The 24923-nt window shown below is 51.3% G+C and overlaps 11 protein-coding genes across 11 annotated transcripts; 4 read left to right on the forward strand and 7 right to left on the reverse strand.

Annotated features, from left to right (window-relative positions):
- Positions 1–60: 60 nt before the first annotated feature.
- A1O9_12014 (uncharacterized protein) lies at positions 61–1773 on the reverse strand (the record flags this gene model as incomplete). Its single annotated transcript, XM_013399160.1, has 1 exon — positions 61–1773. One exon carries the CDS (start codon positions 1771–1773, stop codon positions 61–63), a length of 1713 nt encoding a protein of 570 aa, XP_013254614.1.
- Positions 1774–2558: 785 nt separating this feature from the next.
- A1O9_12015 (uncharacterized protein) lies at positions 2559–3741 on the forward strand (the record flags this gene model as incomplete). Its single annotated transcript, XM_013399161.1, has 3 exons — positions 2559–2783; positions 2833–2995; positions 3047–3741. 3 exons carry the CDS (start codon positions 2559–2561, stop codon positions 3739–3741), a joined length of 1083 nt encoding a protein of 360 aa, XP_013254615.1.
- Positions 3742–3758: 17 nt separating this feature from the next.
- On the reverse strand, positions 3759–5018 carry A1O9_12016 (uncharacterized protein; the record flags this gene model as incomplete). Its single annotated transcript, XM_013399162.1, has 1 exon — positions 3759–5018. The coding sequence occupies one exon, from the start codon at positions 5016–5018 to the stop codon at positions 3759–3761; it is 1260 nt and encodes a 419-aa protein (XP_013254616.1).
- Positions 5019–6059: 1041 nt separating this feature from the next.
- On the forward strand, positions 6060–7399 carry A1O9_12017 (uncharacterized protein; the record flags this gene model as incomplete). Its single annotated transcript, XM_013399163.1, has 3 exons — positions 6060–6946; positions 6995–7122; positions 7170–7399. The coding sequence occupies 3 exons, from the start codon at positions 6060–6062 to the stop codon at positions 7397–7399; spliced, it is 1245 nt and encodes a 414-aa protein (XP_013254617.1).
- Positions 7400–7931: 532 nt separating this feature from the next.
- Positions 7932–9335, forward strand: A1O9_12018 (salicylate hydroxylase; the record flags this gene model as incomplete). Its single annotated transcript, XM_013399164.1, has 3 exons — positions 7932–9087; positions 9145–9223; positions 9275–9335. The coding sequence occupies 3 exons, from the start codon at positions 7932–7934 to the stop codon at positions 9333–9335; spliced, it is 1296 nt and encodes a 431-aa protein (XP_013254618.1).
- A 527-nt stretch (positions 9336–9862) lies between these two features.
- A1O9_12019 (uncharacterized protein) lies at positions 9863–10300 on the forward strand (the record flags this gene model as incomplete). Its single annotated transcript, XM_013399165.1, has 1 exon — positions 9863–10300. The coding sequence occupies one exon, from the start codon at positions 9863–9865 to the stop codon at positions 10298–10300; it is 438 nt and encodes a 145-aa protein (XP_013254619.1).
- Positions 10301–13166: 2866 nt separating this feature from the next.
- Positions 13167–15773, reverse strand: A1O9_12020 (uncharacterized protein; the record flags this gene model as incomplete). The annotated part of the gene is made up of 1 exon (XM_013399166.1): positions 13167–15773. The coding sequence occupies one exon, from the start codon at positions 15771–15773 to the stop codon at positions 13167–13169; it is 2607 nt and encodes an 868-aa protein (XP_013254620.1).
- Positions 15774–16682: 909 nt separating this feature from the next.
- On the reverse strand, positions 16683–17831 carry A1O9_12021 (uncharacterized protein; the record flags this gene model as incomplete). Its single annotated transcript, XM_013399167.1, has 1 exon — positions 16683–17831. One exon carries the CDS (start codon positions 17829–17831, stop codon positions 16683–16685), a length of 1149 nt encoding a protein of 382 aa, XP_013254621.1.
- A 1807-nt stretch (positions 17832–19638) lies between these two features.
- Positions 19639–21429, reverse strand: A1O9_12022 (uncharacterized protein; the record flags this gene model as incomplete). Its single annotated transcript, XM_013399168.1, has 2 exons — positions 19639–21328; positions 21398–21429. The coding sequence occupies 2 exons, from the start codon at positions 21427–21429 to the stop codon at positions 19639–19641; spliced, it is 1722 nt and encodes a 573-aa protein (XP_013254622.1).
- A 599-nt stretch (positions 21430–22028) lies between these two features.
- A1O9_12023 (uncharacterized protein) lies at positions 22029–22631 on the reverse strand (the record flags this gene model as incomplete). Its single annotated transcript, XM_013399169.1, has 1 exon — positions 22029–22631. The coding sequence occupies one exon, from the start codon at positions 22629–22631 to the stop codon at positions 22029–22031; it is 603 nt and encodes a 200-aa protein (XP_013254623.1).
- A 371-nt stretch (positions 22632–23002) lies between these two features.
- Positions 23003–24226, reverse strand: A1O9_12024 (uncharacterized protein; the record flags this gene model as incomplete). The annotated part of the gene is made up of 1 exon (XM_013399170.1): positions 23003–24226. The coding sequence occupies one exon, from the start codon at positions 24224–24226 to the stop codon at positions 23003–23005; it is 1224 nt and encodes a 407-aa protein (XP_013254624.1).
- Between the last annotated feature and the right edge of the window lie 697 nt (positions 24227–24923).

Here is a 24923-nt window from a genome sequence, read left to right on the forward strand (position 1 = left end):
CATCACTAAACGACAAGTGACGGTTCGTCCACAATGGAACCGACTTAGACCCAACATTCGTCAAACTTCCGCTAAAGCTTCTCTGGCTATTTTTTCTTCCTGCCTCTTCGAAGACTCAGACAGCTTTTCAGCGGAGCTACCATTTTCGGAGCCTGTCGGTAATCCCGAAAGTGTAGGAATCTCACTGAAAGTTCCAAAGTAGTCCTCATCATCTACGGCGTTCGTGTCCGCAATTGACCACCAATACTCGAGACACAGATAGACCGACCCCGAGACGACACAGCCCAGAAACCAAGCTAACCAGTAAAGATGCGTCCAACCAGGCCAAATCGCTTTGGGGGCAACACCGCGCTGTACAAGCCCCGGCATCAGACACCAAACACTTGACACCCACGCAATCGCAGCGCGCCAGTTCCAACCGCGCCAGTACCAATATATGCTCTTGCCAGACTCTTCAAAAAGGTCCGTGAGCTTCATGGTGCATTTCCGTAAGATGAAGTAGTCGGCGAACATGATTCCCATGAACGGGCCGAGGAAGACGTTAAAGCTTCCCACAACTGTCAAGAAATTTGTCGCGCTGTTTAACAGTTGCCATGGCTGCATGACGAAAGCGAAGCCAATGGTGAAATAAGCACCTCTTCGGATCGTGAACCATCGGGGGAGAAGCGCGGCAAGATCAATGCCCGCAACCACCAGATTCGAGGCTACCACGATACCATACTGGGAAAAGACGAAGGCCAGGCTGGCGAACGCAACTCCAGCGCGAGCACCAGAGTTATTCTCGTATTCGAGAACGGTGCTCAGGAAGGCATATGGCTGCCACAGAAGTTTGGTGGTCTCGGGGTAGAGCTGGGCAGCGCAGGATGTGCAGACGATTCCGATGCACGCAACGATTATGGTCCCCAGAGGCACCATGACCAGCTGTGCGAGGACCTGGTCGCCAGGCTTGCGAGCATATCTCGTGTAGTCCGATTGTGAGAACATATGTGTGGCGATTCCACCGATATTTGCCGTAATGGCAGCCACAAACGACCAGCCGAGCTTGGAGCCTTTTGCCGGCTTAATCCCAGAAACGCCGCTAACGTCAGACAGAAGGGCGCCGCCCCCGCCAGCACGTATCATGGCCCAGATGAGGAGAGCGAAGACAGTCGTGGCAACCGTAGTTGATGCGATCAGGAATGGACGTCGGTATTTCTCGGGACTCACGACGAGTAAGGGCAGACAGGAAAGGATGAACACGAGGAATGCGACGAAGTCGGACACGTCCATGGTACCGCTGGCCAGTCTGGTGTCTAGATTCGCATAAGAAGGCCACAATGCTGTGAAGAACACCTTCAAGCACTGGCCGCCGTACCAGGTATTCGTTGCGGTCCAAACGAATGAAAGGAACACTCGAATCGCCATAGGGAAGAGATAACCCCAGACGCCCCAGACTTGCTTCATCCAGAAGGGGAATCCAACATGCCATTTCGCGCCGGGATGGCCCCCTGCGATGCATACGAAGCCGACGAACGTATGCGCGATGATAATTGCCAGCATAGACTGCCACACATTCAGGCCGAGGGATATCACTGAAGAGCCGGTTGTCCAACCGCCGACGTTGAAGCTACCTGTCACCATCCACAGACCAACGAAGTGCCACGGACCGTATGGACGCCTTGACGGCGGAAGGGGACGAGTATCTTTGTTGATGTATGCGTCCACGTCCGTGTCCGTGTCTCTGTTTACCTCTAAGCGGCGCATGAAGCGCTGCCGAAAAGAACTCTGGCCCATGGTGGATGAGGGTAATGCAGGTGTCCGGTAGACAGATCGGAGTGCGTTTCATGGTCACGAAACGTGGTTGTAGGTTATCATCATATATTCAGATATAGTTCCCTGCTCGTAACGAGTTCTTGTGAAAGCCCACGCAGCAATGATAGTACTGTGCCTATCCCTGTTATCTATCTCTTTTTCGCGGCACTTGATAAGGCGATAACAAGCAAGAGGGGGATCTGTATCGACCTAGTTCTCTCGCAAAAGGTCTAAGTACACAGAATAGTCGTTCTAGGGTCGTCTGGGAATGTTTGCTGGAGAATACTTCGGCTTGAGTTTTTCAGTTTTAGAAGTTTACCAGTTCATCCGTCGTATCTGGCTTATCGGACACTGTTTGATTGGAGGGTCAAGATCATTCTTAGGCATACTGCCCACTTAAAAGCATGTGGTCGAAGAGTGTTATCAGGATAAGGACGCTTAAACTGGATTCATCCTTCACAGCCTATGATGCACCGCTCGTAGATCAAACATTCTGTCATCATCAACTCCGCGATCACGTTTTCATTGTCTTCAACACACTTCGTTGCTTGGACCTGAACATCTCATGCTACGCCTGGGCGGAGTATTCTGGCCTGATATTGGTGTTAACACATACATAGTTTATCAGTTTAAGCGAACTCTCCGTCGAATAGTACTCACATTTGTTAGCCTTTATATTGTTTGCTGAAGCATCTACTTGGCTTGTCTTTCTTGGTAACTAAATAATTCTACGCTGTTCAAACCTCCTCCACCCGTCAATCTTGAACATGTCGCAGTCTACAACGAGCACAGTCGAGGCACCGCGCAAGACTATAACCCTCTTGAACGGCAAGACGTTCCACTTCGATTCCAACGAATCTACAGAATCGGCGCAGATCCCAATAATTGATGTGTCCGGCATTTACAGTGAGAGATTTGAAGACCGCCAAGCCGTGGCAGATGAGATCCGGGACGCATCGAGGCAGATAGGTTTCTTCTACATGATAAATCATGTCCGCAAATCCGTTCCCCCATGCCTGGTGTACTTCTAACCTGAGACAGGGTATCGATATGGCTTATGCGGAGGAGGCGATGAACCAAGCCAAAAGGTTTTTCGCGCTGCCTGAGGAGAAGAAGATGGAAGTGTTCACTGGTTTAGTTCCCAATGAATATGTAGGATTCCATCCTCTTGAGCATTACAATAGGAATGGCTGGAAGCATCGAGGTTTGTCGCCATTACTGTGCAGTGGTCTTGGAAGGTGCTGACATGTAGTAGATTTGAGTGAAGCCTTCAACTGGGCGTATGATCCAGCCGAAGATCCCGAAGCGGTCGACAAGGAGGGCAAGTCCATCAGTATCTGGCCATCTGATTTGGCCGGGTTTCGAGAAGGTCTCTATTCATATCACACCAAGTTGCTACAGCTTTCGAGGCGTCTAACCCGGATCTTCGCCCTGGCATTGCAGCTTCCAGAGGATTATTTCGATCAGTATGTCAAGCGACCAGAAGCTGGTATGCGCATTCTTCATTACCCAGCACAAGAACGCTCCGCAGATGATCAGCAGGGTATCGGTGCCCATACGGACGTAGAATGCTTCACTATTGTTACTCAGGATTCTTGTGGCGGCCTTGAGGTTCTTAGTAAGAGCGGAAGTTGGATCAAGGCATCTCCGATCAAAGACTCTTTCGTCGTGAATATTGCGGACTGCTTTATGCGACAGACAAATGACTTCTTTGTCTCCACTGTACACAGAGTTATCAACAGAACCGGCAAGGAGAGATACTCTGTTCCTTTCTTCTGGGGATTCGATCGTACCAAACTCTTGGAGCCTGTGCCGACATGCATCAGCAGCGAGAATCCGATGAAATACCCCGTTGTCGCTGGTGGAGAATACTATAACTGGAGGTCTGTGACACAAAAGGGGTTTGGAAAGCTAAAGGAGCCATCGAAAGCGGCGGAAGAAGGTATTTAGGTTCAAACTCTAGATCTTCAACCAGAAGTGGGAGAGCTGCTGGACCATGCAAATGGCCAGGTGATGTCGCCGAGGAAGGTTGTCGGGAAGATATTGGCACCAAAACCTGATACTGTACCATAGTCATCGAGCTCTGAGATCCACATATCAGCTCCATCCACAACAAGAGGAACTCCCACTTCAATTGATGGATGTTTCATTTCAGTTCCTGCAGGATCTGGATCAATCTCAAGCGTACCCAAGTGCTCTCGTAGGCGTGATGCGGCTGTAGCGAGGGGTTCATGGTGCTGCTTTGAAATTTCCAAGAACACTGTAATTGATTCGAGCACATCTCGTAATCTGTGAAGCGAAGGGGTGGAATGCGATTCTTTACTTGCAACAACGCAGAGCAAATGACCTACCCCAGCAACTTGCTGGAGAAGAGTCGCCCCACAGGCACGGACATATTCGGAAGGAATTTTCCTCATGCTCTCGATCATCTCCTGTGCGGTGTCACATATGCTGTCAAGTTCATGATCATCCGACAGTGAGGTCAGCATCCTGACCAGATGAATAATGCAAAAGATGTTTGCCGCCTGGAACCCGCAACGGTTTCGCCCATTGTCGTCGGAGCGGAAGAATGCCTTCTCGTACTGAGGAAGGAGACCCTCTTTAATCATGGACAATTTCTTGCTCAGAACACCGCTTAAAAACCCATCATTTAACCCCAGGGGAAGCGGATGCTTGTGTTTCCTCATTCGGAAAGAAACGACAGCATGTTCCAAGATGCGGTAGAGGTCTGTAGAATAATTCCACCCAGAAAACCAATCTTCGAACTTGCCATCTCTCCCAGGCACGAATGCTGGGTGATGGATCCCACCTGGGTAACCAACGTCGCATTGTGCTTCTGGAATTCGCACGTAGTGGCCTAAGACGCATGCAGTATGAACTTCGAGGCGATAGATGGACCAGAAGATTCTTCGTCGGACCTCTCTGTCGCACGTGCTGATATTCGAAGGCCATCTCGATTCCTCATGGAGGCCGTAGCGCCCGCAAATGCCATGATATAGGCCTAGATATTTTTGCACCATGTTGCTATCGCCGATCTGAGTCCCCAGGAGCGCTAGAAATCCATATGACCGCATCAAGTCCTGGTGGCCCATCATGCTAAAGTCCACTGGGACAAGCGAGAGTGCTTCATGAAGGTATTCGAATGCCCAGGTCGCAACCTCTAGCTGGCTCGCTTCGTCGTTGAACAATGCACCATTTTTGGCATGTTGGGCACTTAATGCACACATGGTGATAAAACAGGTATACTCGGCGGTATTTTGTGGGAATGAGCCCTCTCTCCATCCGACCCAGAGCTCGCGCTCGCAGAAAACGGGAAATCTATTTGCGTTAGCTAGTAACACTATATTTCTCCAAGTTCTTGTCGAACGCACAGTGGGTGTATCGTATCGAGATAGATATCAAGCAAAGCTGTTAACACCTTTCGCCGTTGCTGCAGGCGAAGTTTCACACTATCCTCTAGCGGATCATCGCCATGAGGCGCGAGGTTCCTCTTCTGGAGGTGCCCTTGCGCTCGAGGTTTCGTCCCTCGTTTCTTCGGTTGTCGGCTACGGATGCATTCTCGGCCATATTCAACACAGGTCAAGCAGCTGGCTATTGAGCCCGCGTTGTGGCTTCCAGCGGTAAATCCAGTACGTGGTTTGCATTTAATACTCCGTCCACGACAGAAGTCGCAGGCTTGAGAAGCCCTTCGGAGCTTTGTGACGACGACAGATTCGTGTTCCATTTGAGGTCTGCCGGCCATTCATTTGTTCAACTAGCGAAAGAGCTTCCAAGCAGCGCCTTTTATGCTCAGAATTGACCAAATTGTACGGCGGGTACAGTTGGGAGATACGACAGACTTCGTCAATGAATAAGTCAAATTGCCATTGATAAGGGCTTTAGGTCCTCGTTATCTCGTCCCGCGTACGGACTACGGCAGGGCCGAAAGTTGGGCGGTGATTTTCCCCTTGCCGAGGTGAGGACTTGGAGGGGTCCCAGGTCAGGGGGGTTTTCATTATATTAATAGGCGCACTCTGGCCAAAGTCGCCTATTTTCTTCGTAGGCCTCTTTGAGATAACAGGACATGACGTCGAGTCCCAGTCCCCTAATTATGTCACACACCCAAGCAACAATTCAAGTTCGAGCCTAAGGATCGATCAGCCAGTCAGTATGCTCGAATGTCTCAATTCAGGCGGCTTTGTCAAATCGGCACCTATGCTATTGAGCTCTGCCAACAGTATTGTCATTCCCTTACTTGAACACAGGCTTACGTTACACTGTCTTTGCACATGGCTACCGCAGATCCCGACATGGTACCCCAGGCCTGGGAACCCGTGATTGAGATTGGCCTGGGAGTTATTGACGATTCCGAACAAAAACTTCGAAATTTGAATAAGACCATTCACAGCCACCCAGAGTTAGCCTTCCAAGAGTTCGCGGCTGTCAAAGAAATTACTACATTTCTTCACAACGAAGGTTTCGAAGTCCAGAAACATGCTTACGGCCTGGAGACGTCCTTCGCCGCGGAGGTTGGTAGTGGTGGACCGTTGGTAATCATTTGTGCGGAATACGACGCACTTCCCAACATCGGACATGCTTGTGGGCATAACTTGATCGCAACATCCTCAATTGCAGCCTTCTTGGCTGTAGCGAGGGTGATCCGAAGTGATCTGAAGGCTGGCAGAGTAAGACTCCTAGGCACACCAGCTGAAGAAGGACAAGGTGGGAAAGTCAAATTAATCGAAGCAGGAGCTTTCAAGGAAGAAGACATTGCAGCTGCAATCATGGCTCATCCAATCTCGACTCATCAATTGGAGAGGGGATATACCGGCTTAGCTGGCATGGACATGATTGCATCTCATAAATTCAAAGTCGAGTTCCATGGACGTCCAGCCCATGCAGGCGGCCAGCCATGGAATGGTCTAAACGCACTTGACGCTGCGATCGCAACTTACAACAATGTCTCCATGCTACGACAGCAGATGAGGCCCGATGAGCGCGTTCATTGCGTTATCGAAGATGGTGGAACAGTACCAAATGTCATCACGCAGTATTCTCGCATGAACTGGTATGTGCGCAGCCCCTCCATGAAACGATGTGACGAGTTGTTGGAAAAGGTTGAGAAGTGCTGCGAAGCAGGTGCCCTCAGCACTGGATGCGAGTTCAACTTTATCCGGTAAGCTTTGCTTCAAGACCGGCTGATAGTTCCTAATCTTCTTCCTAGAGCCCCGACATACAAGAATATAAGAGTCAATGAGGTACTGTGTAAACAGTATGTCGACGACATGGCGCGCCTGGGAGAACGTGTACTTTTCAGAGATGCCAACACATTTACTGCTTCGACCGATATGGGTAAGACAGCTCACCAGTTTTCCCCTATATTGACTGATTATATTCAGGGAACGTCTCCCATGAGGTACCAAGTTTTCATGGCGGGTTCACCATTCCGACTGAAGACAACATCTCACCACATCACCCCAAGTTTGCAGAGGCAGCGGGTGGTGACCAAGCACATAAAGCAGCCATCAAGTGCGGGAAAGGGCTGGCAAGGCTAGCAATTCGGGTTCTTAGCGACCCCAGCTTGGCTGAGTCTGCCAGGAAGGAATTTCGAACAACAAAGGACGATTGAATTCACTGCTGTTAGAGAACACGTTTGATGGACAGTCCGCTGAACGGGTTTTGCAAACTAATTCCCGTGATACTGGTACTACGACTGTATCAAAATCGAATCTCTTCCTCGCCACAGTGCGGGTGGGACAAATTCCGCAGATAAGCGGAGCGTTTTGCTCATCTTTGAACCGATGCTATCATTCAAAAGCGAATCACTGGCGTTGGCTTGTGCTTGCATGGTCTGTTCAGGCTCGGGAAGGGGATCTACTCGCGTAGAGGCGCTCGGAATTGGTGCGCTACCCGCGCCTATCCGCTGTCCAGCAATCTCCTCCTGCGGGCCGCGCACCAGTTTCAACCAGTCAAGCAACGGGAGTAAGGGTCAACCCCGCGTTCTGCAAAAAGAAGTCTATGTTGATAGTGATATAAGATGTTTATCGGAAGTCAAACTACTAGTTGAAGATATCATCTAAGTACGTGTACACTTGAACAAGCGGACTTTCAGGGACACGCACAATTTGAAGCAAGCATAAAACCCGGCAGAACAAGACACTATGGGGAGCATTCAAGGCACAGCGGAAGGCACCAAAGGGTGGCGGCCTCTCAACATTGCGATCGCCGGTGGTGGTGTCGGTGGTATAGCAGCAGGCATCTCCCTGCGACGAGCTGGCCACAAGGTTACCGTTTATGAGAAATCTGATTTTGTTGGAGAAGTTGGGGCTTCGATATCATGCGCGGCAAATGGCACGCGATGGCTTCACGAGTGGAATGTCGACATTGCAAAAGGGGATGGTGTTGTTCTTCGCAAGCTTATCAACAGAGACTGGAAAACGGGTGAGCCTGTCAGCGTCTACGACCTTGCTGATTACGAAGAAAAATGGGGTTACATATACTATATGTTCCACCGACAATATATGCACAAAATGCTGCTCGACTGCGCCACACAAGACGAAGGAGCAGGCCACCCAGTTAAGATTGTCGTCAATCATAAAGTCACAGAAATTGACTTGGATACCGGCAAGATAAGTTTTGAAGGCGGCGAAAGCGCACAGCATGACGTTGTCATTGGTGCGGACGGGATAGGATCTGTGGTTCGAGGACTAATCGGCATTACACCAGACAAGCGTCCCGCAGATCAGAGCTGCCTCCACGCCAATGTTGATACAGCAACAGCAGTGAAACTTGGACTAGTCGATTACTCACAAGATGCCGCCCTCGAATACTGGGGTGGACATCACACATACGACAAGATTGTGCTGTCACCCTGCAACGGCGGAAGTTTGCTATCATATTACTGCTTCTTCCCGAGAGAAAAGGGGGATTTTGCCAGCCATAAATGGGACGAGGAGGCACCACTCAGCGAACTTCTAGATCCTTATCCAGAGCTCGATCGCCAAGTGTTCGAGCATTTGAAGATCGGCAAGGAAATCAAGCCCTGGCGGCTATGGGTCCACGAGCCATACGGCTGGTGGCAGCGCGGAGTGGCGTGCGTGATGGGAGACGCGGCTCATCCCATGTTTCCTCATCAGTCACAGGGAGCTTGTATGGCCATCGAAGACGCAGCATGTCTTGGTCTCGTTTTCAACCAACAGAATTTCAACGGCGATATCCGTGAAGCGTTGCAGACATATGAAGATGTGAGAAAGACAAGAGCGACCAAGGTACAAGCTGCTTCTGCCAGGGCCAGTGTTAACATCCACGAACGGATTGGTAAGCAAATACATCCCGAAGCTCGAAAGGCAACCATATGCTAATATGAAGTCTCAGGTTTCTCTGACAACACCGACAACCCCCTATATAATGTAAAGGATGAGCAGAAGAAGTTGACCATCGAGGAGATGAACTCGTAAGTACACGCTTGATGACGATTCTCAGAAAATAGCGTTAACAACTATAGTTATGATATGAAGAAGCATGTCACGGATGTTCTCGCCTCGAAGAGAACGAAGACGGCATAGGTATTGGTCGGCTATTTTATTTTCACAACTGTGCGATGTATGAGTAGCGGAATCCGGACCAGATTGGATTTGGAATCATATTTCCTCAAAACCCAGTTTCTCTTGACAGAAGCGGAGAAGAATGTGGCTTCTGGGGCTGAACGCGGAAAATTGGAAGGATGGTCACGCACGAATCTTCATTGGAGAGGTAAATGAGGACATGGCCAAGGGCAGGCAGAAGCCCAGGATCGAGCTGGTAGCGCACATTTTTGTATGTATGTAGTGGCAAAGTGCTTGCATTCGAGAAGCGAAATTCAAACGCATATTCGTCGTGGTGATTCACCTACAATTTGAAATTGGCGATTACCATCCTCAATTCCCCAAGTCGCATGCAGATCCTCTATTCTCTCAGATACGGCGCCATGCCCAAGAACGCCTACCTCCAGGCTACTACGAAGCACTCACACCCAGAACAAAAGGCATAAATAGCCTCAATCTACCCTAGGCCCATTGTTCAACTCAGTCCTAGGTCCAACAACTCCTCGAAAATGCCTAGATACATCTACCTCCTACACGCAAATGACGAATCCGAGTCGGACATAACGCCAACGCACGAGAAGACTGAAATCCTCACCAAGATGCTTGAGTACAATAAAGCCCTTTCCGAGGCTGGACTCTTCTTCTTCGCTGACGGATTCCGGTCATCCAACGAAGGTGCGCGGGTGATTTTCTCCGACTCCAAGACTACGAATGTGCAGAACGGGCCTTTCGATCGAGAAGGCCTGATCCGTGGGTTCTGGGTCGTCAGGGCGAAAGATCTGGACGAGGCCGTGGCATGGGCTAAGAAGGTGCCGGTCGAGGACACAGTGATCGAGGTCAGAAGATTGGGGGAGATTGAGGACTTTCAGGATGCGATGACGGAGGACTTGAAGCGCCAGTTTGAGGGGGTGGGTGCTAAGGCGGCTGAGAATGCGAAGGCTGCTTGAGTGGTGATTGGTAATGAACGCTGTGTGCGCTTGATGGCACTCTTAACTAGTGGTTGACAGATGACTGGCGACAGTTGATATCTTTGACACTGTTCATCGATGTAGTACGGAGCACCTAGGTAGTTTTCAAACCTGCTTCATAGAAGTTATCTAATGCTGATTTAGCAACCAGATACTTGCCCGTAACGTCGACGCACTCCATCTTAGGGCGATGAGTGTCATCTCTCTGTCCGCTCGTATGCTCACAGATGCATACCAGTCTCGCTCACCTGTCCTCTTTTCAAGATGCTCCTCCCACACTCTCAGGAGGCAAAAAGGGCCCGGCCCTCGGCACATCCAAAAAAAAAGGCCTACCCAAGGCGACTGATCGGGTACCACCAATACTAAGGTCAAAATCCAATCTCAAACTCAACTTGCACCATTGACCTGCGCCGCATCAGCGACCTGGCTATCCCACGCCTGCTTATTCTTGCAGTAGACCTCCACGGCCGGACGGGGAATGGTGTCGAAGAGGCCCATTTTGATGAGTTTGACGCCCGGAAATACAGGTGTTATGGACATTATCGGGCTAGAGTCGAACAACAAATGCGTCCTATATTAGCAAGTTTGTACAAGGTAACACCAATAAATCCCCGAGCTGCCAATCTCAGGTCCAGACGACAGAGGTCGGGAGAAGAACTTGATTCAACGCCGTCACCAGTTCACACCCACCTGCCGCAATCCCCACAGAACCAGCGATTGACTGGCGTGCCAGAATCGGTGTCCTTGTCCTCATACACCTTCGGGCTACCACTTACGACAGCATCGGCCTCTGGCACAGCCATAACAACCGTTCCAACTAAACGCAGGTCGCCAAATTGTGCCAGTCAGCTTTCTAACATGACTCTGACTTCAAGAAACGGAAAGGAGAAATGCATGAATGCAACATACCGGCACCGCTCTGCCGCCGACAGTTTGCACAATGGCAATAAGCGGACGGTTTGGTGTTGGCGACCTCATCGCTGATGGACACGGTGATGCGCCTGCAGTTGCATCTCCCTTCGAGCGGCATTCCTGGCTGCTGCTGTTCGATTCAATGACGATAAACAGGTTGGAGTACTCTCTGGTCAAGTTGGCCAGTTTTGTTGGTGTAGGTAGACTAAATACCTAGGTATGCAACGTGTATCTCGACTGAATTGTAGTAGAAATATAGAAAATACCCAAGTATCTGGATGTCGACCGTATGATATACTCAAAACTGGGACCACGCCGTCTGACTATCGTTGGCGGTGTCAGTGTGTGGAAAATGATAGGCTCCCCTCTCTTGCTTTGCCCCAGCAAAACTCTAATCCTTGCAAGATCTCCTCGGCTCATTGAATGCTTGGATATCAAAGGTTTGATGCACCGAGTGGGAAATTGTCTGGCCCGAGGTCGAGAATCGTTTTGAAAGGTGCAATGCCAGCCTGTGTGGGGTTTGACGTTTGAGATGTTTCACTTCTGTTGATTGTGGTAATGGCTCGCCTTACTACTCCTCGCCAATCGTGACAAACATTTGGCCCTTGGCCGCGAGCTGCTTATGCTGCTGAGAGGAAATACTCCTTCAACATTGCCCTCTGGAGTTTAAGGTCTTTGAGTGACAGCCAGAACCCTCTATCCATTTGGCGTAATTGCGGCTTCGCCTTACGAGTAGGTAGACCTACCGCGTGCGTAGCCTAAGCCTCAAATACGTCAGAATATAAATTATTTAGATAGCTGATTAAGGGCCGGTAGATGACCATCAAATGTATGGCGTGGAGATCACCATGCATTGCCACCAAAGTGAAAGCAGCCTCATAGAGTTCGATAGGATCCACTCTTATAGCTGTGTATATACCCAAACTATTATTTTCGACAACACCCTGCTCTGCGAGCCGAGAGTACACAGTCTCGAAAGCTTAGGGTAACTGTTTACTGTATTTAGGCTTGCGTGATACCTCAGTTTCAAGCAGACAACGGCTAACCCATGCGTGAAATGTTGCTGGGGCATGGCAGCCAGGTGTATTTTGGCGTTCCCATCCAAATTTGGCCAGCCTTGCGAACAAACTCGAGTAGTTTAAAATCACTTGCTTTGCAATCATCTGATTTATTTTGGTACACCATACGTCGTAACAAGTCCGTTTCAAGGAAGGAAGACGCCCCTTGTTTTTCGGTAGCGAAGTTGGGAGCCGACGACCGAGAATGCTTTCTCAAGCTACGGATGGACAATTGTGCATTTGAACTGCCGAAGATGCTATTGATGTCCTTTCTCATCCAATCTGATGCATCCTCCGAACTTTTGCTGGTCAGAGAAAGCGAAGGAGATGGTAGAGGACGGGTAGGGAGATGGGCACGACGTGGTCGTTATTGAAGCACGTTCCGAAGTGGAATGTGCCGTGCTCAGCCTCGTTACTGCTCAGAGCTGGGCTACACGTGACGGTGTGCCTTGACAGGGACTCCATGCTCAAGGGATTAACAGTGTGTTTCTATGTCTTAGAAAAGCCCAGTCCGTGAGCACCTATGTTCAGCTTAGAACTCTGTCCTGCTGTACTCTGTACTGGGTGTACTGATGCTCTAGTCTACTATCACTATCAGAGCTAATAGCACCAGGAGTGGCTTGTTGCCCACTGCCCGCGTCAGAAAGCACCGGCTCAATCGAACCTCTCCAGCATTGGTAAAACTGGTTAGTAAAACAATATCAAAGGAATTGATATCCATCCCTTCATCCATCCATTCCCTCATGCTGGTCCCTGATCCCGGCTAAATGCAAGTGCAATTTCAAAGCACATCGCTATGCGTCAATTCATTCGTGTTCTTCTTCCTCGAAACGGAAATGCAACCACCATACCCCTGAAGGCACGGCATGGCTCAATCACCTATAACCTGGTTTCTTTGGGCTCTGAGTACCCTCACTTTCCCCCTCGAACTCATCTTCCTCTTCAATTAGCGCTGGTGTTCTTCTTTCATTTCTCCGTTTGGGTCTCCGTCGCCTTGAACTCGATATGTTGCTCGCGCTATCATCCGGTTGAATGTCGCTAACGGCATCCCAATCACCGAGTCCATCATCTGTCTCGCCATCCCATCTCGTATATCCATTTTCGCAACCGACTACACTGGCAGGTGTTCCCATTCGAACTTCAATACCAGTGCCACGTCTTCGCTGAGCAGCTGCCGCGAGACCGGCACTTCGTTCTCTTAAAGCTCGTCTTACGACTTCTGCTTTTTGATGAAGAGCTTCAAAAGCATCTTCAAGGGCTTCCATACCAGTATATACATCACGCTCGATCTCAGCCAAGGTCGCAAGTTCGGTCTCCTCGTCGAACGCAATAGGAGCACCAGACGTTGCTGAAGCTGACTGATTATAACTTCCTTGTCTTGAGCGCACACCACCAAGACTTGACGCTGACTGGTTATAGCCCGGAGTAAGTCCCCGTGTTGGCGGGCGAAGTGGTGTTTGCCCTCGAGAGGGAACAGGATCTGGAGGAGGGAAATTCTCGTCAGCTCCAGAACGCAGGAAGCCATCAAAGCGCCCAGAAATCAATATGTCCCATTCATCATGACTGATTGCAGCCAGCGTAGCTAGTGTGTTGTGTAGGGTTGGGTTATGCAAGAGGAACAGAGCCGCTTCGCAGTCACGAGGTGAAGAGCTCAAACGATAAAGTCTTTTGATTGCCTGGCTGGCGACGACAACGTGTTCGGGTGTCGAGCGTGGAGCCGGAGTTGGAGTTCTTGCGGGTTCTTGAGGACGTGTGGCGCCATTTTGGAGTTCAGGGGTTGGGATTCTGCGTGGGGGTTCAACTGGCTTGTCCACTATACCCAACAGATTTTTGAATGCCGGCCTTTGGTCTGCAGGAAGGTGTGTTAGGATAGCAAAAGTTAGAGTCTCGTCGTCGACTTCTTCAGGCGGGGAAGTGGGTACATCTCCCGGAGTCTGTCGACTCAGCCACTTGTCCACAGATTGTTTGGTTTTGCGAGATTGTCGAACGTAATGCTCTCGATACTCTTCGGGTACATCAATGTCCAGCTTTTGCATTGGAACATGAAATTCAAGAGAAATCCCGAGACCTACGGGCGACTGGGTGAAGGTAAAAGGAGGCCAGGCGGGCAAATCCTTGCGTCCACATACGAATTCCAGGACCTCTCCCCAGCTGACTCCGCGCACGTCCTCCGATCGATCCCACTCTGAACCACACATGGGGCAAAAGCAGTTCTCGCTGGATATATCGCGAGCAAAGACAGCCTCCAGGCGATCTAAAAGCCTCCTAGCTACCGAGCGGTAGCCAGTTGCAACGGCCAAAGACCCGTTCTTTTCCATAACCTTTTCATAGTTGTCGAGAAGTGATGTATATGGCTCAAAGAGGTTTGCCACGACAATGGGTTGCTGGCCAGGACTCTGAGCCTGCTGAACTGCCATCGGTTTTCCAGCCAGGAGGAGATTCTTAGTAACTGTTTGATGCAACCCACCATGTTGAAGAAGATAATCCACCTTGGGAACCACAGCGGGCAACGGAGCGGGAGGTGGTGGAGGAGGCCCTGGGGTGAAAGACGTTATGCCTGTGCCCGGAGTAGCCCGTAGCAGAGAAGGTGAGTCCTCTTCAATAAAGACCTCAAGCGGTGTAACTCCTCGAGATTGCGAGACGATGGGGCCATCGGGTATATTTTGAGCAGATTGCACTTTGGATCCTGGGCGTTGGATCGTTACTTGCTCGGGGGCGATAGAAGTGGCTTCGGAGCTGATATTCGTGCCCGAACCTGCTGTACTCGTAGTCGTGGCTGGCGAATCTAGTCTAATAGGCTGGCTCACAGATCGTTGGGGCGCAGTGGCGAGCCTGAGAGGTGTTTCTCTGGTAGGAGTGTGCTCGCGAGGTCTCCTTGTCGGTGAGCTATTGGTACCCACGTCGGAGTTGGTACGCAAATGGCCATTTGCTTTGGAAGTTTGCTGCCGCAGCCTGATCCTGATTTTGGAATCTTTGCTGCTAGAGTCCTTCTCTTCCTCTGGTATTGTCTCGGTCAATATGGGTTTGCCTGGGCTGGGTTTCCATTTCCCTGCAGTCGAGTTCTGGTCGGTCAGTGGTGGGCTAGGAGGTGCATTATGTTTAGCTGTAGATAGCCGGTCTTTGGAGGCATCAACATCAGTGGTGGCAGGGGTCAGGATGTTTAGAGCAGCGCGGGGAGCCACCGCCTCACGACTATGCTCCTTCGAAAAGGTTGGATACGGGAGGCTCGACTTGGAGTCATTCTTCGGGGGGACATCGTCGACTACGACTCCAGGCATGGATGAGCGTCTTTTAGAGTCGGCTGGAGACAAGGAGGTCCGAGATGAGGCCTTTTCTTTTGTAGAAGGCTTGCGATGGGACGAAGATTTGTGGTGTCTCTCTCTGCCTTTGTCTCTGTCTCTGTCTTTCCTCTCGCCCGATTTGGAGGCATCTTTCTTTTCCCTCCGCCGCTCGGGGCTGTTGTCTCTGATCTTGGAAGGCATTGTGTGAGACGGCAGGTTGCATGATGCAAAGGCGGGCGGGAGGGAAGATGGAGCAGGTTCCCGCACCAGGGCGGCTAGAGGATGGACGTGATGGCTTGGTCGTGGAGACGCTGGAGAAAGCGAGAAGAAGCAGGGCGCTTAAGCAGACAGGAAGACCCGCATATCACAGCCAAATTTAGAATCTGAAGGGAGGAGGTGGAAGTGCATGCCCTGTACAGTTGACAGATTGACAGAAGAGAGAAGTTGTTCGTGTGTTGCGTTGTTTGAGGACGAGCACTCCGTACCACTGGCAGTTGGCTCAGGCAGAGCAGGGCGGTGGCTCAGATCTGGTGATGTATTGGGGATCCTTTCAAGTTGGGCAGAAAGTGGCTGGCACGAAACTAAGGGCGGGCCCTCCAATCACAGGCGGATAGAGTGGAGCGCTAGCAGCACTAGCCGCACTAGTACCACTAAGATGCCTGGCTCCGCCTCACCTTCCTAGTCTGGGAAGGAAGGATCTGCTTCACCCATTCGTGCAGGAGGGGCTCCCGCCCTACCATCTCATCGAGCACGAAAATAAACGGTGCGTAAAGGTTCAAAGTTGAGAGATGATAGTATTGATGCCCTGTTATGGATCTCAGAATCCGTACATATTTCACAAAACTAGATACTAGGCATTACTACTCGGGATAGTATTTAGTACTCCGTAAGTATTGGTAGTGGTGTTGGTCGCAGACGCGAGTGGATCTGGGGAAGTCCAGGGAAGGCACGCGCCAGCCCACACCCGAAACACGCCTATCATCCACCCCACCTTTCCCGTCGATAACTTCTTCTCATGCAAGGCCAGGTCCATACATCAACCACCATCTTGCCACGTCAATCTGCTATCTCCACCTCAGTTCGCTTTCCAATCATTCACCTGTGTCTCGTCTACATGTTGTTGATGAAGATTGCTGCACCGCCGAACAAAGCGGCAGCACCCATGGCACCGGTTTGCAAAGGAGCAGCAAGACCAGAACTGCTAGAGGATGTTGCTTGTGGGGCATTCTCAGTTGCAATGGTGCTGGTAGGTTGTCGGGCACCGCTGGTGAATGGGACGTCACTGGCAGAGCTAGCGCCCTCGAATGCAGGTGTGCCCGACTCGGAGTCATCTGCAGGCGCAGTGGCAGTTGAGTTCTCGGGGTTGAGAACGTTGTCGATAACGTGAACCACACCGTTGGCTACAAGGACATCGGGGATCACGACCTTGGCACTGTTGACGAAGACATCGCCGTTATCTTCTATGGTCACAGTCACGTTGTTACCCTGGAGGGTGGGGTACGATGTTCCGTTCTCGAGCATATTGCTATACGCAACTGTGCCGTTGATAACGTGGTAAGTCAGGATCGCAGTCAGCTGCTCCATGGTCAAATTGGGCAGGGCAGATCCGATGGCAGCAAAAGCCTCGTTGTTGGGGACGAAGATAGTGACATCCTCAAGATAATCAACAGAGTCGACTAAACTGGCGTTGGTGAGAGCACCGGCAGCAGCGGTGAGGTTGAGTTGAGTAGCCGTCTCGGAAACGTTCTGAGGAATCAACAAGACATTGTCGACGATGTGGACAACCCCGCCGGTGAAATTCAGTGGCTCTCCGGTCAAGTTGGCGGTGCTGAGCAGGCCAGAGACGAAGGTGGTCACATCGTCACTCTCAAAAATGCTGACAACTTGTCCACCCGTCACGTTGGTGAATTGAGGTGGCTGAAGGAGGGTTGGTACAAATGCCGCCTCGCTGAGATTGGCATAAGTGCCATTGATAACATGGTAGGAAAACAAAGCGGTGATCATGTCCTGGTCGCCGTTGGTGAGCGCTGCTCCCGCGGACGAGTTCAACAAGTTGGCAAACGCAGCATTGTTCGGCGCTAGGAGGGTGATGTTCTGGAGGCCGCCCAACTGCCCAGTGAAGTCAGGGAACAGTTGTAGGTAGCTGGTGAGGTTCGAGAGCTCGGTCTGGTTGCTCAACAGCGTCACCAGATCAGGTGTGGCCTCTTGGGCAATCGCTGCGCCAGCCAGGGCGGCAAGTGTCAAGCCCTTGAACAACATCGTCACAGACGGGTTTGCGATAATCGATCTCTGCGGCTGGAGAAGGGTTTGTTTGGTAGGTGACTTCACAAAATATATGAATGGACAGAAGAAGAAGATCTCCCGTCACGAGAAGCTGGACTCGGGAAGTATTTGAGAGAATCCCTCGAAACAATTGCCTTGCCACCCCTCGCGACCTTGCCTAGCTTTCGTTGCTGATCAAGAACTCTTTCTCGCCTCGATCAAGCTCCACCGGAGTTGCCGTCGCAGCCAGACTGGTATGGTTGTGGAGCCAGACCACAATCCAAGCAGCCGAACCACGTCGAGGCTGAAGCATGGCAACATCACAAAAACTTGGCAAAGAGGTGGGCAGTGTTGGAAGCCACTAGCAGTGTTCGGGGAAGGGGACGTGGAAGGATGAAGAGCAAGTCAATGACGAATATCTGGTCGAAACAAGACAATCACAGGCTTGTCCAGGCACCTGGAGCCAATCATCCGCGGTTGGGCTGTTTTGCACCACTTGGTAGCTTTGTGGCACGGTTGAATCTGAAGCATAGCTTGACACAATCTTGCTGAGCAGACACCCGAGCGACGAATTCATTGGGCATCACAACTGCAGCGCCGATCCAGCATCCCAATGGCATGTGTGAGCTTCCCGTCTGTTTACGGGGACCTGCTTTACGGGAACCTGCTACCAATCTGGCTCCCCACTCAGAGCCGCGGAAGAAAACAGCCGCTTGAGCTGTGACAATAATTGTCCCGGCCATGAAGCAAATGCTGCATAGTGGTGACACGGAAATCTGTTTTTCTTCTTTCCTATGCAAGCTTACGCGAAGCAAGGAAAATCTTGGACACGGTCTGCATGGGAAACGTTACTAGACGGTATGGACCGAGCGAGGAAGAGGGGGACAAATGGGAAAGGGCAAAGCGCATGGCCGACTTTCCAAATGCCCATTGCAGGGACAGTGTTGGACCCAAACTGTGATTTTCCAGTCTCGATTTGGCATGACACCCCCTGGTGTGCTTCCCCGCGTTATCGAAACATTCGGAGCTTCGCCCTGGTCGCACATCATCCCCCCAGCACACCAGCCAACGCCCAGCTTTCTTCTTACCCGTACAGCATACTCCGTGCCATCAACAAAGATAGCCTCAAACGATGGTACCATGATGAATCATCGGAGACTGCTCCGTTCGATTCTCAGCAGTAGTCATGTCACATTAACATAATACACTAGGTAAGTCTGTTCACTTGGGCGCAATGGGGGAAAGGCCTCCCTTTGACAAGCCTCTTCATGATATCATCACTATGCCCATTTTTCTTGTCTGGCGTCTGGGCCGCGTACTCCTTTGGGTCCGAGGCTTGGCGCGTGACTGTCAAACATCATGCCGTTTACGCACTGGAACACACCACACAGTGGTACAGCTTCACAAAAAAGGAGCAAAACAGCCCATCATTGTGGTTTATGACGTACGAGGGAGGGGCAAGATTGGCATAATCCCAAGCCTCGGCTTACCTTTTCCGATTACAATTGTCCCTCCCAAGGTTCCTCCCAAGGTTCTGAGTAGCTACTCTCTCCTCAATAGCAGTGGGTCTGGAAAGCATGCTGCATCTGCGGCATGGGATATGTTCGCCTTCGTTGGCTTGGCCGAATAACCCGGCTTGTCTTGCCTCGAATGACTACGAGTACTACTAGGTACTTACTAGCCGGTACGGGTTCGGCACCTACTGTGCGTGAACAAACGATGCCGTCAGTTCGCGTGCACGCTTGATCGTCGGGAACTCTTTTAGTCTCATTCTCCGCTTGAACTCGTGTTCCAGACTGCATACCTAGGTAGAAATGCTTGATGGTTGTCCTGGCCACTCTCCGAGGCCACCACCACCAAGCTCAAACGCCTGTGCAGCTTTCAATACCCCAATGTCATCCCAGCGTTTCCCAATGATCTGCATGCCCACAGGCAACATGCCTTCGTGGCCGCGTGAAGGAGCCCAGCCGCAAGGCACGCTCAAGGCCGGATGGCCCGTGACATTAAATGGTGCAGTGTGATTCGTAGTGCCGACGACGAGCTTGAATTTATCCATAACGGTACTCCCCCCGTCCTCCTCCAGTCGCGGGTCTGGCAGGGGCGGTGCAACGGTTGGAGTCGTGGGGGTGACAAGCACATCAAACTCTTCCAATACCTTGTCGTAAGCAGCCCTCAACTGTAGAACATGCCGATGCGCCTTGGCCTGCACCTCCGCCCCATATTTCTCCGTCAGGAAAGTCTCGGTAAGGATGATGTTGATCACCGCGGGGTTCGCGACGCGCAGGAGATCATACATTTCTTGATCGGGTGGCCACCGCAACGACAAGTGCGGGATGTTGTGGCTGAGTATATCCGGGATGCGTCCCCCAACGGCCAACCGAGCCAGATGGTTTCTCGTCGCTGCGGTCCAGATAGCTGGGCCAAGCAGATGCATCGGCAGCGAAATGGTAGAAACCTCTGCTCCACTGGCCCCGAAATGCTTGACTGCTGCTGCGCGGACGACTTCTGCCACGTCCGCTTGCGTGCCGGGTGAGTCGAGTGACTCTTTGATGATGGCAACTCTCAAGCCCTTCCCCGGCTGTTGACTGGATTTCAGCGCGTTGCCGTAGTCTAGGACACTCTGCCTGAGAGGAGCTTCGGGGGTCATCCGCGCGTCCAAACCATCATACCCAGCGATCACGGTGAGCAAGGTGGCGATATCCTCGAGGCTCCTCGCCATCGGGCCCGTGAAGTCAATCATGGGGTGCAGGCCTGCGATTCCCGTGTAAGGGACGAGGCCATGTGTGGGCTTCAAGCCATACACGCCGCAATATGCAGCAGGGACGCGAATGCTTCCAGCCTGGTCCCCGCCAATGGCGAGCTCGATATCCTCACCGGCGTTTTCTAGCCCTAGCACGCCAGCAGCGCGCGCAGGTCCCAGTGCCAAAAGAGCCGCGCCACCGCTCGTGCTGCCACCCGCGTTGAAGCCTCGGAGCCACGGGTTGTGCACCGGGCCGTTGACGCTGCTGTAGGACAGCGGCATCAGACAGTAGTTCTCACATGTCGAGGTACCTGCCACGACGACACCGGCTTCGAGCACGCGACGCGTAACCGTTGCATCGATCACAGCAATCGGATGCCTGTTGCCACGATCGTGGGACACGAATTGGGGGAAGGTCCCGCACGTGTGCGGCAGTCCTGCGACCGCGACGTTGTCCTTGATCGTGATCTTGCGGCCTTTCAAAGCATCTGAAGTAGGATTTGCGGCCACGAGTTCCGCCTCGTGGCTCCACGCGTTGAGGCTGTTCTGTTTTGCTTTGCGATACTGCCGCGCGCCGCCGACCGTGGGGACCGGTGCGAGGCGCGGGTCAATGTAATCAGGCAATACATCGACGTTCGCGGCCGTCACATCCGCTGATTGTAAAGCTAGCAGGAATGCCTCTTCGTCCGTTTTGGCTATTCGGAAGTTGTTTTTGGCCGCGATATCGTGGAGGATGTCGAGGTTGACACTCGAGCTGTAGGAATTCTTAGTAAATGTACAACAAAGCGTAGTGGATGTTGGCTAGGTCACGTGGTGCGCATACTGTTGATCTCCGCTTAATGCAACTATGGACATGACGCTGTTATCTCTTCTGCAGTTTCGTAGGAGTAGATCAGATCACTCGACAAGGTAAGGTTCGGGCTTCAGAGATTCCAAGAACACACAAGACCTCAATTTTGACACCATATGATGGTATGCAGGACTGTGCTGGCTGTTCAGAGATATTGTGGATATTATGAGAACTATGGCGACGCGCATCTCCATGGCGCCGGCGTCCATCTCCATTGTTTATGACAATTTTGCGGACTTCTCATCGTAGGTGGCGGCTCATAAAATAATTGTAAAATCGACGGTGTTTAACAAGTACACGAGGCGAACTTGTGTACGAGGCAGAGTTGTGGTCGGATGTATGAATCTCGTCGGGCGTTCTAGTATGCCGACTTGCATATCTTGACGGATCTGGGGCAAAATCGAGGAGTATAGAGCTTTGATTTACTCGGAGGATAACCGGGGACAATCCATTGGAGCTTGGTACGTGACAAATCTCTAGCCTGCTGAAAGACCCAGAAGCCCCGGGAGGCGTGTATGCAGCTTCAAAGTATACTGGGATTGAGGATATGCAGTTTCGTTTTCCAGGTGGACGCTTCCCATGCTGAGACCGTCGGTCCGTCTGTTTATCCACCCTGAGCATTTGCAGGGACATCCTCGAGCCAATTCCATTCAACGAGCACTCTGCCCTGATCGACATCTGCAAGCATGCCAAAAATATCGATGGTGACATCAATATCTGTTGGCTGACAGCCTGTACATCTGTCAACGACAGTCAAGTCTACGCTTTTATTGTCTCTCCTCGCCCGAATCTTCTTCCCACACAGCGGATTGGCATTGGGATTACTTCCTGTGCTCACCGCATCGAAGACAAGATGCGAAACCGCCACAATTCTGTCGCCGTCGCTCGACGTAACTCCGCATGCGCCGAGGCCAGGATCGTAGTATGTAAGATCTCCTGTGTATGGCCCGCCTCGTCCGGAAGGTAGTGGTAGATTCTGGGTTTTCCTGCGCGTAGAAAGACCAGCTGCAAGGCCGATAATGAGGATGAGGAGGGCGAGGACCGCAGAGATAATGATAATCCGATTTCTCTTCGAGAGACCTTTCCATCGTTCGATCAACGTTGGCTTTTTGGGAGAGGGGTAGGTAGGTTGGGACACAGGGACAGGTTTGCGGCGGATTGTGGCAGTTCGCGCAGTTTCCACTGCGTTGTTGTCCGCTTCGGTCATGGCTGTGAAGAGGGCCAGAGAACCAACGGGGTGACTAGATGCTCATTTCATAGGGGCGACGAAATCATCGGGCCGCAAGGACGAAACATTGAAATGAAGAGCAAGAAGAAGAGAAGATGACTCCAGAAAACAGGAAACTCCGGCGCCATGCTCAAAGAATCGGTTGGCGTTCCAATTCAAGCCAAAGGGAAATTGCGGCTCTTGGAAAACGCAAGTTGTTCGCTCGCTTGTAACGGTGGCGTTGACAATTGATTGGGTCCCCCTTGTTTACCCCAGACTTTCCATCCGCCGATCAGGTTGCAAGTTTTGGGGTGCAATAGTAATTAATGATGAAGTAAATCCGATAGTTTTGCATCAACTTTGTAAATGTTCTAAAGCAGCAGTATATCTATGCCTAGTTTCGCCATGACGTCTCGCCAGTCGAGTTGGATGTCACCGGGGCTGCAGTGCCGTTGCAAGGCTAACGCATCACGATCCGCCCAAACTTGACGGGCAACGCGGTAGATATCCACACGATTGCCCGCGAATGACATCTCACTGTGGTTGAAATATCTGATCGCTAATGCTTGAGCTTCATCCGTACAAGCTTCTGCAGCTGCTATGAAAGTTGGCCAGGCGGAGACATGACCACCACCCATGCCAATAAAAGTAATGACACTGCTGAGCACTTGAAGCACATAGCTTGCCACTGCTGACGGTGGACGCTGAAGAACCACGCGACACAAATGGATCATGACAGCTCCGTCAAAGATCTGCGAATGGAGCTTGACAAGTGATTGCGCCAGTGACGCGGGTTCCTGGTCAATAAGTTGATCTGGTGTAGGAGGGCCCTCTTCACAGGTCGGTAGGACCTGCACCCATTGAATGATTTGGCAAACTTGTTCGAGGATTTCTGGGTTCATAGATTGAATGGTCTTTGGGCCTCCGCTCCGCGCGATCTCCTCTTCCAGCATGCGGATCCTATGGATCGCCTCAAGATGACGGGCATTGCCACCAACCGTGCATCCAAACTGAGGTTCAGTCATCACATCCATCAGTAAAACGCGTACTTGGGAGCTGTCGCTATTGATGACAGTGGGCGAACAGTTCGCTGTTCCTGCAAAAATGATACCGAGAACAAGGCTCTGAGTGACGATCCAAGCATCCCACGATAGCAACCAGGGTCTTTTGTTCAGATACTGTGACACAATACCGAGAGCGCCTCGGTAGTGGTCCCGCCAACCATGAGAGTTGTTCTGAAAGATATGCTGTACCGAGATGAGCGTCACAAGCGCGGCCATAACGCTAGTATAATCATCCGTTTGTAGATACAAACTCTGCCGAAGTTCACCAATTGCCAATCCAATGTACTGGACGGCAAGTGCTGTTTCGTATTTCCCTCGTACAGGCCCCTTCAAGTGAGCCAGGTGGAGAGCAGCTTGCGCCAGGGTGGCTGAATATAGCGCGCGTGCTGCCGATGTTGTTTTTTGCGACCCAATTGCTAGGTATGTTGATTTCCATGGATTGCTTGTGCTATCGACTGGCACCATAAGAGTTGAAACATGAGAAACATAGTGATGGAGCAACCGCATCTCGTCAGAGCTCCTCCCTGTCATCTGTGTCAGGGAAACTATACTCGGGATCCCATATCTATGTGAATATTGAGTCTCATGACAGGACTCGCCGTTGTCTAAAAGGTCGCTGAAGTTTGCTTCGTGGGATACCTTCGATAGACCAATGCCCCTGTCTCGGCCCTCTGGAATATGTGAATCACGAACACTTGTGGACGTTGCGGGTTCAAATTCAGGAAATATGACAATGCCGATTTCTCCTGTGTCGCTAGAATTCGGAGTTGAATATTCACCACTCAGTAAACTGTGTTCGTCACAGGGTTGTACGACTAAAATAGGCAGGAATGATGTCCTTCCACTCTGGTTATCAATGCCAAATTCCGACCTGCCGGAGCGCTGGAATGATGAGAAGGGAGTTTGCGACTTATGCAGGCGACACTGGCAGTATCCCACGTCACATTGACTGATCAAATGGTCAATATCTCTAGAAGACCATCTCGGTTGATTTGCCCACGTCAGATGGGCCGGATATGACCTCCGTCGGTATGGCTCATACTCTCCACTGACGGAGTCGACCCAAGCTAACCGGATATTATAGCCTTCACAGACTAGATGTGAGCGCTTACACGGTGAGCATTTGGGCATCAGATTGTCGCATCGAACATTCCGACGCCGACACGTCCAGCATCCAGCAAAAGTCCTCATTGATTTCGTCTTCGGCATCCTAAAGATTCTTTGGCTG

Source organism: Exophiala aquamarina (assembly GCF_000709125.1).
Source record: "Exophiala aquamarina CBS 119918 chromosome Unknown aczIA-supercont1.20, whole genome shotgun sequence".
Classification (NCBI taxonomy): Eukaryota; Fungi; Ascomycota; class Eurotiomycetes; order Chaetothyriales; family Herpotrichiellaceae; genus Exophiala; species Exophiala aquamarina.